Source organism: Polyodon spathula, chromosome 14 (genome assembly GCF_017654505.1).
Source record: "Polyodon spathula isolate WHYD16114869_AA chromosome 14, ASM1765450v1, whole genome shotgun sequence".
In the NCBI taxonomy this organism is placed as follows: Eukaryota; Metazoa; Chordata; class Actinopteri; order Acipenseriformes; family Polyodontidae; genus Polyodon; species Polyodon spathula.
In genome coordinates, this window is record NC_054547.1 from 35,633,941 (window position 1) to 35,649,037 (window position 15,097).

General features: G+C 37.3%; 1 protein-coding gene across 2 annotated transcripts in view; it reads right to left on the reverse strand.

The window, feature by feature from the left end:
* The window catches only part of schip1 (schwannomin interacting protein 1), a 43,817-nt gene extending 30,231 nt beyond the window's left edge, over nt 1-13,586 (reverse strand). Inside the window, exons 1-2 of one of the 2 annotated variants that reach the window (XM_041271340.1) lie at nt 13,484-13,586; nt 9,861-10,454 (exon numbers count right to left, since the gene is read on the reverse strand). In XM_041271340.1, the coding sequence (XP_041127274.1) occupies nt 9,861-10,454; nt 13,484-13,489 (600 nt within the window). In that variant the 5' untranslated portion in view covers nt 13,490-13,586. Of the gene's footprint in view, nt 1-9,860; nt 10,455-12,385; nt 12,498-13,483 lie in introns of those variants that run through there. The other variant, XM_041271338.1, reaches the window with a different exon arrangement.
* Nucleotides 13,587-15,097: the final 1,511 nt, after the last annotated feature.

The following is a 15,097-nucleotide window of genomic DNA, read 5'->3' on the forward strand; positions in this document are numbered from 1 at the left end:
CTGTTGTGAACACTGAACCTCCCCCTGCACACCCCCACACCCCAGAAACATCAGGTGTGCCACGAATAGTCCATCTTTTGAACCCCAGTGATAACCCAAAAGGAAACCTGTTGATCACCATCAGCTCTGAAGTCTTTCATCACAAACGCCCTGCAGTGTCATTAAAAGCTCTCTCTCTCTCTCTCTCTCTCTCTCTCTCTCTCTCTCTCTCTCTCTCTCTCTCTCTCTCTCTCTCTCATTAATATAACCACCAGAAGTGAACAGGTTTTCTATTGTTCCCTCCAGCACAAGACAGAATGCACAGGGCAGACCAGCTGTAACAAACCTAGCTGAATCTGTAAACTATCACATAAGGTCTGTGCAACCCAGGCATGCCAGCATTTCATTAGCAATTGGATCCATTAAACACATTTGCATAGCTTTTTAAACAGAAGCCCACAGAGCAAATAGTATTAAAATGGCATAATTCTATGAATGATCAATAATTATATTATACAATAACATATATCTATATATTGTAATATATATATATATATATATATATATATATATATATATATATATATATATATATATATATATATATATAATACATCATACACTCCAATGCATTCTCCATAAAATCTAACATTACATTATCAAACAAAAATAGATATTAATTCAAATTCTAAACATCTAACACATCTAAAACATTATCAATCAAAAGAAATAATGTATTAGAACACGAAGGTAAATGCTCCTTCTACCTGCTTTCTGTGCCCAATACACAGCGAAGGATCACAGTCTAATCACAGAAACCTGAAGCCTGACAGAATCAAAGCGAAGACAGCTGACTGAAGAATTGACAGGAAATTCCACCCGACGGGGGTCAAGCCCTGTTGTGAGGTCAGCCTGTGGGCTCAGCAATGCTGTATGTACTCTGTACAGTACAGTACGATGTGGCAGGGCATTCAGGGAGAACACACTGTCAGCCAGTGCAGGGAGGGAGTCTCTTTTCACTCTCTAAAAACACACACACCTGGAGAGGCCAGCCTTCCCCTCTTCTGGCCTCCAGACAACATGCCTCTCCTACAGCCTGCAGACTGACGTGGCACAGACCAAGATGAAAGCAATCCTGGTTCAAATGATAAACTATTATAAACCTCTGAGATTGCTGCTTTCGTTAAATACTGTAAACAGAAAATGGAGAGCTGAGTGTGCATCACATTAGAATATTCCTGGAAGCTGTTCAAACTCCTCTATAATCTCTCTTTTTTCCATTTGCAGGATAATTATAGTAGGAATGACTTTAACCTCTGATTTCTTGGCAGTGTTTGATAACTCAAAGCCCAGAAAAACTAAAAAAAAACTACAGAACTGTTAGTTCAACGCATTATACATTCAACCCAAACCATTCAACAGTGGCAAAACAATTACTGTATTCTGTTTTATGGGACAACAAAACGAAATGCAATTTAAATGCAAAAAAAAAAAAAAAAATTCAAATTCCAGTTATGCCAGCTGTTGAAAAAGACAAGGTACTTCAGGTATTAAAACGTGTTTCAACATATCTTCTTGCAGCATTCAGAGTGTTTCTTCAGGGCATGTATAATGTGTTTGTGTGTGCGCTGAGTAACGCCCTGTTGAAAAGCAACACCCTGCAGGGTCAAGTTCTGCTGAGCTGCACATTAGTCATGTATGGAAATGCAATGGAAATTGTGTAATGCCAATAACCACAAAGGCCACTTATCATGTTATTACTTAACAATCTGTGTTATTTACATGCATTGGTAGTAGGGTCTCTTTCCAGACAGGGTATGCAACCATGAGGTATGCCTCTCTGTGGGTAGTTTGTGAATGTAGTTCTCAAGGCTACTATGGCATAGTGGAACTTCTTTTAAAATAAAGTCTTGTGACTACTAAGGTACAGTGTTTGGGAGGGGGTATAGGGATTCCCTGCAGAAATATGTTTACTTGCTATACACAAATAAATATTTAATATAGGAATTGTTTCAACTTTTATGGACTTACCATTGGGTACATTTGCAGAAATTAACTTGTCTATTGCCACCTTCTTGTTTTTTCCCATGTGTATCAAATTCAATGTAGAACATATCCAAAATGTGAAAGCAAATCACTTGTGTACTCTGGTAAAGTGTGCGACAGAAACGCTTGAAGGGTTAAAACAATCACCCACATGTTAAGTGTTGCCAAGGCAGATGAAACAGATGTAATCCTCCTCTACAGAATCCCTGTCATCAGCAAGGTCAGTATCCCAGGTAACTGTTCATTTGCTTAGTCACAATATTGGCCAGGACTCACAGTCAGTTATAAATCACCATGGAGAGCGCAATGGCATCCTCAGCAAATTTGGCCGCTGGGTGAGACGAAACTCAAGATGGGAAGGAAACATGTTAGTAATGTTGCATCTGAATTTTACAAAATTCATGCTTTTATGACACTAGGGTATTGACTTTGTACAAGACCCACTCAGATATACAGGCTGTAAACTAACCGGTCTATTGTAGATTTGTTAAATTTGAGTATCTCATCTAGATTTCTTTCATCTTTGTACCACATTCTGTAAACATTACAAGTTTGTTAAAAAAAATAGGCGGTAATTCCTGCTTATCTACAGTAAGAGAGAGATTACATTTCGTCTCCGTTGCACATGCAAACAGGTCAGAGAACTGCACTGACCTTAAACTCTCATTATTCAGATGTTTAACTAACATTTAATAGTGCTTTAAGATATGTATTACTGACTGATCTTTCATATATTATTATTATTATTATTATTATTATTATTATTATTATTATTATTATTATTATTGTTGTTGTTGTTGCCATTTCTATAGTGTTATTATCTCCTTTGGGGCATAAACTAGTGTTTATGACCTTTTTGTTGATTTTTAAATAGCAGATAATGCACTGTGGATTGCTGAGGGTCCTCAGCACTTTGGGCTTCCTGCCCAACCACCCCACAGGTCAGTGTCTGTCAGTTAAGGACAACCATGTGGATTGTTGGATGGAAAAGTGTGGAGATGCTTGCTACTGCACACAGGCTTTTCAGCCTACACAGAAGAACAGCATCCGTTTCTTCTCTAGTCAAGGATTAATCACCAGCCTAACTAAACTCCCCACATTTCATATTTCAAAGTATCATTAATCACAGTTTTCCTGTATGCCTAATACATGGTTGCTATGGAGGTTCATCATACTGTTGCTGTAGTGCATTCAAATGTGATCTGGTAGACTAATGTAGGAGTCTATGTGACGTTCCAACTCATCCTTAGCAAAGAACAAGACCCCCCCACACCCCCTGATCCCCATTGTGAAAATCATGAATCACAGCAGCAAGCAGCAGCCTTGTAGAATGCTTAACTAGCCAAGTAGGACTGAACAGAAATCGCTTCTACAGCTGTGCTGCATCCCTGTTTTGCATTATTTTATAATAATAAAATCCACTGGTAAGGAACATACAAGGTCGCCCATAAAGGTTTAAACCAACTGACTCATTAGGGATAGGAACTCCACAGGTGCAATATAAACAGTCTGAGAAATCAAGCCTATTGACTCTTGCAGAAGTGCTTGTGGTATATCTCCAATCTTGACAACATGAGTACTTACCCAGAACACCTAGAACTATACCCAAATCATCCAGCAGCACAGCCACCAGTTGACCAATCAGAATTAAGGATTAATGTGTCAAAGAATAGCTGTCTGGAAGACTTATAGTAAAACTGCCACTACCCTTCATAGATAATTCTGATAGACAATTCTGTTGGTACTAGACTATGATGCTTAGGAACAAATACTACATTCGTGGGAAAAGCACTGATATGTGTGAGAGGCTGAGAGACTGAGAGTAATTTATCATCTTATTTTGTGTCTACAGATCTCTAAATGCAAAGGTTTCCAAAAGTTTATGTATCTTCAATAGATAAACCAAGCAATGGGCTTGATTTGACCCTGATTTTCTGCAGAAACCATTATGTACATTTTCATAAGCATTCCACATTTTACCAAAAAATAGCTGATTTGGCGAGAAAGATGAATGGATATGAACGTGTGTTAAATTACCCGGAATAATGTTTTAGTTTTTCTCTTAGCTGCTGCAATTGCTAAGATCCCCTAAATATATTTTATTGTATGCTGCACTCAGCAAAAGCATGACAGCATCATTGCTTGTGTAAGATGTACATTTTAATAACAGTTTAAAAGCTTTCCCAATTGAATAACAAGACAGAAAAAAAAAAAATCCATACTTCCAGGCACATGAAAAACGTTATATACAAAAATACATAATAACGGAATAGATCATTAAATATAATATTTAAATAGAGCATTTTGGGAATGACTTAAATTATGACATTTATTTATTTATTTATTTATTTTTTACTACAACACTGAAAATGGAATATCCTGGTTAAATAAAACACATTTGAAAAAAAAAAAAAAATAGAATTGGAAAATCTTTGACCTCTTAAACTTCCTTTAATGCCGTCCATTTCTTCTAGAGAAAGCTTCCAAGGATAAGGGATTCTTTGGGCTAGACTGTTCTGATCAAACTACACATATTCAGAACACATCCTATGCATTACAAATAGAGATCTGGTCAGCTTCGCTAGGGGGAGGGACCAGTCGAAATGTAAGGTTTCACATGCTAATAGCACCACACAGCAGGCAGGGCTCAGCTGTCTTTAATCAACAGAGACATGTCAGTTCAAGCAACTTCTCAAAAAATGCTGCATTTCCATAAATCTTTATAAATGATTTCCTATGAAGTCTTTGGGAAAGTTCTAGTCTAGGTTTTAGTTGTCCTTAACTTCCAACAAAAACCCATTCCAATTAGAAAGTTTATATTAAAAACATAATAAATAGGGTTGATTTTGTAAACCTATTGTATACCCCACCTTGATTAACCATGGCTGAATATATTTTAGAGCACTTTATAATAGTGCATCACAGGGGAAGACCCCTGGATTGCATCAACCACTTATTTTAAAAGGGAACCCCTTGCATACCAAGGTTAGGTGGTTCCTTGAATCCAGGGCAATTTCCCAGTGCTGTAAAAAACATTTAAAAAATCCAAAGCTGTGGCTAATCCCGGCAGGATATAAGTTTATCAAGCCAATCTCTTACTGTTCCTTCATCACTGTGAACCAGTGAAGGTACTAGCTGGAAGATTTGCATTAGTCAAAAACCTTGTCTACTTTAATTAGTTTTGTAATTCAAATGGCATTCACTATAACCAAGGTCCTTTATTTTCAATTTTCAATTTTTTTATGATTGTCACTCAAAATTAGGACCAGAAACCCCCCCCCCCCCCCCCCCCCCCCCCCCCCACAAAATTAGCAAACCTTAATATAAAATAAAAACACCACTAACTGAATGCAACTTGAAACTCTGTGTTTTATTCCTCTGGTTAAAACATGTGGGTATGCACATCTAGATCCAGAGTTTAATTAGCAGGGTTTTTAGTATTAAATCCACAGCCTTTTCTATTGATCTGTATTCAACAAGCACTCGTAAGCTTTTACAGTGCATTAGCCCAAGCCATCACCTCTTAGCTGGCTGATCAATATTTAATCAGTGGACAGGCATTTGAAAAAGGAGATGGACTCAATCTTCTGCTAAAATATCTTTGACTTCTGTAACATTTTCTGTTGAAATATTCAGTCTGCGGTGCTTTGAAGAACAAGAAATCACTGCTCGTCCGAGAAATTGACCCAACCTGCACCTTTCTGCATGCTTTAGAAACAATAACCATGCTAGAAGTCTGCCCAAAACGGTTTGAAGTGCAATATATTACATTGACCGACTGATTTAATATCCTTGCAGGACAGGATTTCAAATAAAAACAAAACTCAGAGAATTATTCAACATGGTGATTGGAAGATTGTTTGTAGATGCCAAAATTGATCAGGGAAACACAACTCTGCTGTGTTTGCTGGGTAGCTGGCACTGCATTGTATATGGAAAAGGGATTGCAAAGGAATTCTCCCAGACATGCTAGAGTCCAGATTTTCGGGGTCTGCAGGTGGCTACTGAAGTCTGCAATTCCTGCACACTGTTTTACATTGAAAGAGACACTATTGTCTGCAGTAAGACAATAGACATGCATTTAATAAGTAAACATCCTATTACGAATAAAACAAACAACTTCAAGTCAACAAAGTTTTTGGGAATTTCTTTGGATTACAATGAAAAAAACAAACAAACATGAAACCGTCTTAAACAAAACCCTTATTTCAAGTAACCAGGTAAGTTTTGGTTGTTTGAAACATTGTGACACGCCTGAGTCTGTTATTAATACATAATTACATTTGCAGACCTGTCATTGTAAGACAATTGTTTCTATCTTTCAAAGATAATATGACAATGTTGACAGGGCAAAAGTAAATGAAACAGCAGTTTGTAGGCATGCACATCACAGACTAAATGAAATACATTGTAAGTACTGGGGTCCTCTTCATTCAGCCCAAAACAAATAACAGATAAGTGAAACCTGGTTGAAAACTGGGAAAAAGTGTGTCTCGGCATTGCAATTACTGTATGAGGCTTAATTCTCTCATATTGTGCTAAGCGTTCAGTGCGCAGCAGAAATATCTGACTCAAACACAAAGGCTAGGCAAACCCAAGGGTTGACCAGGAGGCTGTGCAATGTTTGATGAATAACTGTCCTAATAAACTTGGATTTATTTGACAGGCAGGAGAATGTAATTAAATACCTAAATACGCCCTGCAGTCTAGGAAGGAAGCAAGTGTTTACCAAGAGCTGCTTACAAATTCCAGAAATGCCAAGTTTGTTTACTCACCCTGCTCTAGGCACTTGAACACATTGAGCCCAAATAGCCCACTGTTTTAAAGTCATGTGGAACTTTGTGTTTGTACAGCTTGCCATGCCAAGACAGAAAGCAGGAATCAAATAATATAAACCAGTGGTGGAGCAGTGTAATTGTCTTCCACACAACCATGATTCATGGATAATTACCTAGATTTTATCTATCATATCTTATGAAATTATAATTGTAATTCCTTAAATCTCAAGGGATCTCAAAAATTAAGTTCTCTGTATCTTTTTACAAAAAACTAAAGTAGAATGATCTGGAAAACTTGTTTTACTGCTCAAATTGCAGTTTTCTTTTCAACCCTATTTCTCAATATCTATTTTTGTGTATCACTGGAAACATGGCCTGTATATAATGGATTGTTTAGAGTTTAAACAAAAAATGTTCTTGCTGACAGTATGCATACATTACATGTTGCAGAATATATTTGGGGCTTCACCAATATTCTGCCCAACCAAATGCCTTTTGGACAAGTCTTTAAACTAGAATAATTAATGAGCACTACAGAACATGCCCATGTGAAACTATGCATGAAAAACAAATGAACTTTGAACTCTGCCACAGTTCACGTTATAGCCATAGGGTGTAAAATCTACTTTTGCAGTCTGCTCTAAAAGTCCTTATATTCTTTAACACCAAACTAATTACAAAGACATTTTCAGTACACTACAGTCCTAGTGAGACAGAGAGAACACTCTTAAATGTAAAGCCATTCTATGTATAAATACTTTAATGGTAAACTGGTTTTAAAAGGCAAAGACATATTACTTAGCTCCTAAAAAACCACCCTGTAACACTCACCCAGTGATGTGCCAAGGGAAGAGTCCATCTGTGTTCATCCATATCCAGCTCCCCAAAAAATCTTTAGGAACAGCTCATTCTAGTATTTACCAGTCACATAAAGTCTTGTCTTCTTTGCTTAAACCACTATCTCCAAACAAACATAAATCCACTGCAGCACACACTGAAATGAGCGTATGTGTCAAGCTAACATTTCATGTAAATTGAAGAACAATCCACTGTCGAGCAAACTGAACTATCCACACAAGAATGCAAGCCTTCGTACCTGAAGTGTGTCTGTGTGTGGATACAAAGTAACTGCCAGCAAAGCAACAGGACTTAACTTGCAATCAGCAAACGTGCACCTGCTGTCTTATCAATCTGCAGTGATTCAAGCATGAAGCCACCTAACCTTTCATCTGTTCAACCCCACCTTGAAGAACGTGTGTGCAACGTCCCTGCACGCAGTGAAACAGCAACCCTGGCAGATAAACAGTAAGGCGAACTGTCGAAATGCAGGTTTTATTCTTTGAGAAACACGACACGGTTTTTAGACAAATCTGGTATGAATCAATAGACAGTGTATGTTTTTAATTGTATGTTTTAATATTTAGCACTGGATTGCATAGCTGACGTGAATTTCATTTACCAACCTAGTTTTGTAATATTACAATATAATATAAAAATGATTATAATATAATACATAGTTAACAATAACGTTCCTATAAATGACAGTGTTTTAGTCTTATTATACCATGTATAAAAACATTGTTTACTGTAATTTTTAAAAACAAACTCTACTACCAGCACATTAACACAACAATCGCTCTTGTGATTTACATGTCAACAGAAACCCTCCACAGAATTACAGTCTTATTATGCACAGTTGGGTGTTCATTATTCTTTATTTTATAACATTACATAAATATATAATAATTGACTATTAAAGTATTTATTGGGGAATTGAGTTGGAGAAACATTTCCTAGGCAAGCAAAGCAGATTTATTGTTAATCTGAAACCATATTTAACACTTTAACATGTATGTATACAGGTCGAACGCGAAGCTTCAAAACTGCAGCCCACTAGGAGTATAGGATCGATACCTCTAACATACAAATATGTTTATCTATGATCACTTATATTATCTATGATCACTTATATAAGACACTGAAACTATTTACCATATCTTTATCAAGGTATTCTTTCTGTAAAGTGCTGAAAGAGTTCAGTAACACAGGTCTACTGTATGTATATAAAGATGCTGTTTGGAAACAAGTGTAAGTTGAATACAAAATAATTTTAGCGTTAAAATGAACACCTTTTAAGACATCAAGACTACAGAGTCGTGTTTGTTTCAGTTCAGTAACTTCCATTGTATGAAGAAGACAATGATAATGTAATACATTGCAATAGCACCCTCTAGTGTTACAGTCCAGGGATTCCTGATTATTTTCCTTAGAAAAGGTCAATCCTTTTTATTCGAATCATTTAGATCCAAAGCCACCATTTTCTAAACCTGGCCTCTTACTCAACTGATGGCACAATTCCTTTTTTACCTTTTTTCAATTAATAAACTGAGGTACATTCTGCTTAAAAGGGTGTATGTTATCTTATTTACTGTATTTACTTTTGATACAGCAGCACAGTTCACATGTTCTCAAGAATGTACACAGTTACTGTAACTAGTAATAGTAAATTCACTGTAGATGTCTTTTTGCTTCAGTGGATGACTGACATGGTTACGTGTATCAGTGTGTCGAGAATCTCCCTAACCATTCACATAAGCAACAGGAGATGATATTACAAGAACTCCCAGAGCTCACCTTTGAATCCGAGTACCACAAAACAAGCCTTCCACATCTGCCTAGAAAAACAAATACTACTTAAACAATTATAAAATGAAAACAGGAACTAAAATGTTATGGAACCCAAAGACGAGCTTCCTGCTGTACATTAGCAGGAGTTTTGGTTTGCTAAATGGTTGAGTACTTTTGATAGGGCCAATAACAGACCGAATGGATTGTAATCATTGGGAAGATGAAATGGTGACATCAAAGAACACAATCAATAAAAAATAACTCTCTCTCTCTCTCTCTCTCTCTCTCTCTCTCTCTCTCTCTCTCTCTCTCTCTCTCTCTCTCTCTCTATATATATATATATATATATATCTTTATATATATCTGGACCTTGACACTTTTGAGAGGGATCACTAAGCGAGCAGAAGCAGTATTAATGAAAGCACTTACTGAGGTGTAGTTGGGTTTTCCATGGCTCTGGTTTTGGTTACGCACCTCCTGTTCTCGAAACTGTAATCCAGCAAGATGTTTCTCCAGGGCCTCCCAGTCCATGGTAGGCAGCTGCTGCTCCTCTGTGGCGCAAGTCCCTGAGCTCTCGAGCTGCCTCCTGGATATGACTCCCCCGCCACTGCCCGTTACACTCAAGGCCTGCTGGGGCTTTCGAGATGTTTTGTTTGCTTTTGGCCCTGCGTGGCTTGGAATAACGTTGCCATTTTGCTTCAGTTCCTCGGGGGCAGTGTCACAGGGAGGCGGTGGGGTGGGGTTTTTGATATCTTGGAATTCTTCTGCTAAACTCCTGCTATTCATGGTTTTGGGGTAGCCCTCATTCTCGGGGTAGTCCCCGTATTCACTTTCCCACTCCTCAGTCACCTTCTTCTTGTACTCCTGATAGTCCTCGTCCTCTTCATAATCTTCCAAGGTAGCCAGATCCAAGCTGGGAGAGGATTTGTACTCCGAACATGGTGTCACTTTGTTAGAATTGGATTCAGAGCTGGAACGACTGCAGGCATCGCTTCCTAAATCCATACCATCCTCCCTGTAATCCTATTTGAGAGAGAAAAAAAAATACAAATCTAATTAAAACCCAGATCAGGAACAAATCATATTGTAATATCCAAGTTTATTCATTCTATGCACACTTATTCATAACAATGTATGGTCTACAGTGTGTTGCCAATCCATCAGTCATTTACTGTTATGAAAAATAGATCATATTTATTGAAAGTATTAAATGTAAAAATCCAGACATAGCATGTTATCAATCGTGTTTACGTTTCTTACAATAATATTTGTTTTCTTCTCCTGAAGAGGATGTATCTCATTAGGCTGGCACAGGATATTATTGTTATAATACCTTTCATGACACAATTTTGCAATTGTTTATTTGATACAAAAATATATATTTTTTATTTTCTGTAACAATGTTAACGTAACCTACACACTATGTTGTGTGTGGCCCTATCAGCGCAGGGTATTGAAGCCAGCAGGTTAGAATAAAAACATGATGTTCTAAAAGTATTGTTTTGGACTTTCTACTAGGAATACTTTAGGAATACTTTAATAAAGGAGGCTGGGTACTGATGCATGTTTCAGTTCAGTTTTGGCTGAGCTTTTAAAAATCCTAATATGACTTATTCCTTGCTTCTAGTTTACCAAGCTTTTCATGTTACACAACATCATTCAAACTTCTCATATGAATCTGCATGGATAGTGCTACTAGCATATTATTGGCACAGCACACAACAAAACAAACCTCTGTACAAATACTTCTAAATTGTAAGATGGTAAGATTATGGAGTACCAAAAATGGCTAGCATAGCTAGATGCTACTGTGATTTACCTTTGGCTTTCTTAGTATTCCTGTGAAGGCTGAGAAAGCTTTCCATTTCTAGCCATTAGCTGATATTATAAGCATTACCCTAAAGTATATAAACACAGAAGGTCCATTGGATATACTTGTATTGCTTACCGGTATGAAAAAAAGAATCAGCACTTCTTGTTGACAATGCCTCATGTGCTACAACCGCTTATTCATTCTCTATCACATTTACTTTATTTTATTTTTTTTTTTTTTTTTTTTTTTTTATTATTATTATTTTTTATGAATGCACAAAGAAAACTCCGCCCTTGTTTTTACATGACAAAGCGAATCTCTAAAATCACAAACAAACAGATAATAGATATTTAGATTATTTGGTAAATAATCACTTGAATGCAATAATTAAACTCAAATCCGGTAAGTACTTATATCTGAGAGCCCTCCCATGATTAGAATCCCCTAACCTTTCATCTCATTATGGCCCTAGAACTGTATTGACTCAGGAGTGAAAAATGGAGCACACACACACACACACACACACACACACACACACACACACGGGAATACATGCTCTAGAGACATCTGACACCTCGGCCCTTTTAAACGCACACTGTAGGTTCATCACATCCTCTGCCGCCGCTTTCTACAGAAGCAAAGGTGTGCCAAAAACAACCTCTGTGATGTAAGATATAGATAAACCCGTGGAAGCAAAATTCTCAGAACTTCGTTTTCTAATCAATCCCGCGTCCAGCGATAGTCGCATTATTACCAGAAAAGAACCGTTACAATAAATATATCCCCATAAAAACGAAACACTTTCCAGCAGATACCAATCACCGAAACCCAAGCAAAAAAATAGTTCACATACCAATTGCACCCTTCTCTGAATCGCATTTCAGAAAGCTTCAGGAATTGCAATACTGTATTAATAGGCCTAGTATACAGTAGCCTGTGGTGATAGATACACTGTAGTCACTTTACACGAGGAGACCGCATTAGGACATGAACCGTATAACTAACACAAATGAATACAAGAACTACCCGCTTAAATCAAGGACATCGTAACAAACAATACCGGCATTTTAATAAGGCTGTCACAGCATTTGACAAATGCACAGTGCTACATTGTACTGTTAATCTGTAACTTGGAACTTACCAACATGCTCATTTAGAAAGAGTTCCAACAGCTGAAGGCTGCATTTGTTATATTTTAAGAAACGTATCGAGAACGTGATCGTACAACTATAGAAAGACTAAACTATAAACTATAAATAGATGCTAGCAAATGGATTCAGATCGGGTTTCCACAGACAAGAGGCAGCCCGCTGGAGTAGTTATTCAGAGAAAAGCCGTGGGAATCCAGTCTAAACCTACACTTGCTCTGCTCTTAAAAGGGCAACGACTCAAACTAGGTGATGCAAAACAAGGATTTGTGATACAAACGCGAATGTAATCGTACACTCGCGCAGTGCGACCCAAGGTAATCATTTTGTGATGGTTTGTACCAAGGTTACTTACTAAACAACACGAAGTATCCAGATGTTAAGTATTAAGTCCAGCAGAGGTTTGCCACTCACTCGTATAAAAAGGTTGTCTTTTTAAGTTTATTTATTTATTTATTTATTTTTACGTCAGCTTTGTAATATCCTTCTCCTGATTGTTGTGATGTCTGCATGTTTTGGTAGATTGTTATATCATTACTTACAGAAGTGCCTCGCAGTGGTAAGCTACCAGTTTTTGTACATTAACAGTTTTAAGAATCAGGTACCATCATTTTCCCAAGTCTACAAAAAACAGCGATGATATCCCGTTGTGGGACAAGAGGAATTGTAGAACGGATGCATAATGTTACCTTGTCATTCGAATCAATATCAGTAAATACATATAAACAGCAAGCAAATCAATAAATAAATAAATAAAGTTTACAACATAAATGTAATCCGGCTATACGAAGCCTTCCTGTGTATAACAAATATTAAAAACTATTAGTAACCCTGTTTGTGAAATTTAACTATTCGTTTCAATTGGCTTTTTAGATGCAGTTGCCTTATAACATATCAATTACTGAAACTACCTGTGCAAAGAGAAACGATTAAACGGAATCAGATGAATTCCTGTTTGGAACTGCGTTCTAAAAAGTCAGCATAGACTACGGTCTGTGATACTTCTCAGAATCAGAACAGCGCTGAACGCACACAAATCCAGTGCAGGATGCTTAAGACGACAAACACACTATTTCCCATTAAATACTTACCGTCATGATGTCTTACAGATTTCACTTGTCAAGTCATTTTCAAAAACGATGAACACAGTGAAAGAACTGCCACTATCAAATAACACAAAAAGGAGTATGTACGATGTTATGAACGTCTGTGCTATTTATCATCGCCTTGCTTTCTTTCTTTTTCCCTGTTTGGAGCCCAGCCCTCTACAGTACCACTGTACACACAGTACTCTGGAACTTGTTCAAAAATAGACTTAAATTGAAATCATTTGTATTAAAAAATCCAGGTTTTACATTTCTTCAGCAAATTGCAGAAGCAGACACAACAGAAATCAATTCCAATGTGTTTTCTTTCCCGTGTAATCGCAAAAAAAAAAAAAAAAAAAAAAAAAAAAAGACTATCTCCTAGTTATACGCCAGCTGCTGCACATCCTTGCAATCTGTCAAACCTTCTACTTTTGGACCACGCAGGAATGTGATTTAGACTAAACCAGTCCTTTTGCAAAAGCCCAGCCTACTGCACTTGCTGACCTTGTGATGGGGGGGGAGGGAGGAATGCTAATGTGAATTATTCATTACACATCCTTTCTTCTCATAGTTTCAGTGCAGTTTTTTAAGTCAATAATATTATATGAAATGTTTTTGTTTTGCAGGATTTTCGTTCTGTTTTGGTTTATTTTCAAGATACACAGATCTCAGTCTCCAGCTATTGTGTATTCACATCAGCTGTCGCCTATGGGTCCAATGCTCCAGCACTGTACTGATGAAAGAGTTGCATTCCATCCAGTAGTTTCTGCACAGATACTCAGGATTGAGGAAAGGAGGGTTTCCTTATTGAGGGCAGGTTAGGGGTCATCGATGTGTCTTCAGGGTCAAACCGCGTCACTGGGTACAAAGCACATGACTAATTAGCGAAAGCGGCTGGTTGATTAGTGACGGTATGAAAGCGTTTAAGGGTGGTTGATAATTTCATTCTATAGTGAAAATATAAGAAGCTGCCTGGCAGTAGCGTGCAATCTGACAGATTTATTTGTTACCACATGTCGTTGACATATAAATACAATTACATGTGCTTCTTACAAAAGAGTCAACATTGGCCTCTAGTATTTTTTCATTTATACTGTGTTACTGAAATCGTAGCTGGTGTAAATTGCAAACTGTGCAACAGGTAATCGTGTAGGCCAAGTTTGATTTTACATTTTTTTCACATTGCAATTCCACATTCGTATCAAATATAGATTTTTGGGGGGGAGACAAGTACGTTCCCTTTCAATTTGAAGACGACCACCAACAGCATTCGGTGCACACTGTGCTCCGTGATCGCAGTGCACTCAGTGCTAGCGCACTCGACACGCACAGTATTCGGTGCTCAGTGCGGATGGGAGTGGCGTTAACTTGCCAAGTGGTCACGACAGACGGCACCAACACACCTATTATTCATTACAGATTAGGAGGTAAAGTAGAAAGCCCCTTAATAACCCAACTGAAAGCCTAATTCAAAATGATATACAGATATATATTAATTATTCATTATTTGTTCATTTAAAAAATATACAGTTTTAATAACGTTTTGGTTAAAATGAATGTTAGGTTACATGTATTACAAAAGTAAGTATCAGAACATTTCTTTCTTTACAATCATTT